Source organism: Salmo salar, chromosome 11, assembly GCF_965601325.2.
Source record: "Salmo salar chromosome 11, fSalSal1, whole genome shotgun sequence".
In the NCBI taxonomy this organism is placed as follows: domain Eukaryota; kingdom Metazoa; phylum Chordata; class Actinopteri; order Salmoniformes; family Salmonidae; genus Salmo; species Salmo salar.
Genome location: NC_138301.1, coordinates 119889460 through 119891442, shown reverse-complemented (window position 1 = coordinate 119891442; position 1983 = coordinate 119889460). Strand labels below are relative to the sequence as shown.

The following is a 1983-nucleotide window of genomic DNA, read 5'->3' as shown; positions in this document are numbered from 1 at the left end:
CTGTTGTGAATATAACCAAGCATAAACACACCACCACCTGCTGTGGTGAATATAACCAAGCATAAACACACCACCACCTGCTGTGGTGAATATAACCAAGCATAAACACACCACCACCGCTGTGGTGAATATAACCAAGCATAAACACACCACCACCTGCTGTGGTGAATATAACCAAGCATAAACACACCACCACCTGTGGTGAATATAACCAAGCATAAACACACCACCACCTGTGGTGAATATAACCAAGCATAAACACACCACCACCTGTGGTGAATATAACCAAGCATAAACACACCACCACCTGCTGTGGTGAATATAACCAAGCATAAACACACCACCACCTGCTGTGGTGAATATAACCAAGCATAAACACACCACCACCTGCTGTGGTGAATATAACCAAGCATAAACACCACCACCACCTGCTGTGGTGAATATAACCAAGCATAAACACACCACCACCTGCTGTGGTGAATATAACCAAGCATAAACACCACCACCACCACCTGTGGTGAATATAACCAAGCATAAAACACACCACCTGTGGTGAATATAACCAAGCATAAACACACCACCACCTGTGGTGAATATAACCAAGCATAAACACACCACCCCTGTGGTGAATATAACCAAGCATAACACACCACCACCTGTGGTGAATATAACCAAGCATAAACACCACCACCTGTGGTGAATATAACCAAGCATAAACACACCACCTGTGGTGAATATAACCAAGCATAAACACACCACCTGTGGTGAATATAACCAAGCATAAACACACCACCTGTGGTGAATATAACCAAGCATAAACACACCATATGAGGAGAATATGATATCAAGGCTGAATCATATCCGGCTGTGATTGGGAGTCCCATAGGGCAGCGCACAATTGGCCCAGGGTCGTCCGGGTTTGGGCCGTTGTTGGCCGTTATTGTAAATAAGAATTTGTTCTTAACTGACTTGCCTAGTTTAAATAAAGGTTGCATATGCGTCTTCTCAGCACCACCCAGATATTGACATTATTAATCCTATTCAGGTGCTAAACTGGTTGAAGAGACAACATTTCAACCAGTTTTCTCTCACTTGGTTTTCCGCTGCACTGCAGCAGGACTGGTTTATAGAGGGGAGGGATAGGGGATCTCTTGTATATCTTATGATCTGCATGTTGATGACATTCTCCCGTATAATCAGTATGTCAATCTATCTAAACACAGCATGGTTTAAGGTGTGGATGGGCTTGTAATTTAAGCATTTTATTACATTTCCCTTTTTTATTTTTTCTCTTCTTTTTTATTTTTTTTAAACGAAAGCATCTGTGATAATCCATGAACCAATCAGTGTGTGTCTTACATAAGACGGCGACGGCGCCTGACTCGAACATGAGGCATTCATCTCTGTTCCTGGTTTCCACGATGACGCTGTACGGGGGCGGGTCCAACTTGTGGTAGATGCGATATCCTTTGCTGAAGGCCATGTTAGATCCAAGATGAGGCTGCCAATGGATGTCACACCTGGAACAACAAAAAAAGGACACAGGAAGTAAGTGCTGATTTACAATGACTGTGATGTGGTTGTTTTAAAATGCACCGACTGTGAGTCGCTCCGGATAAGAGCGTCTGCTAAAATGACCAACGTGTAATGAATGCTAAATGTATGACAGCTAGCTTGATTCACCAGGAGAGGAGAGATACTGTACGTGTGAATGTAGGAGTCAGATTTGGACCCCCCCCCCCAAAAAAAAAAAAGATTTGCAAAAACGCATATCTGCATGCTGAGTGTTCATACTCCTTACATGCTGACCCCACTGCTCGCGTTGCAAAATAAAATGTACATGTTATTCAATCATTGCACCCACACTGCTAGCGAGGTTATGCGTAGCCAGGGGCTAAAATAGAACTTTGTTCTATTTGTGACGCTTGACGTGAGGTCCACACTCCAATCCAGTTGGTGGTGGTAATGCACCTTAAAGTTGGT

At 43.4% G+C, this 1983-nt stretch overlaps 1 protein-coding gene across 1 annotated transcript; it reads right to left on the bottom strand.

Moving 5' to 3' along the window:
• Positions 1 to 1129: 1129 nt before the first annotated feature.
• Positions 1130 to 1741, bottom strand: synj1 (synaptojanin 1). The gene is given in 1 exon segment (NM_001146441.2): positions 1130 to 1741. A coding segment is annotated over 1 exon segment (270 nt). The 5' UTR covers positions 1484 to 1741; the 3' UTR covers positions 1130 to 1213.
• Positions 1742 to 1983: the final 242 nt, after the last annotated feature.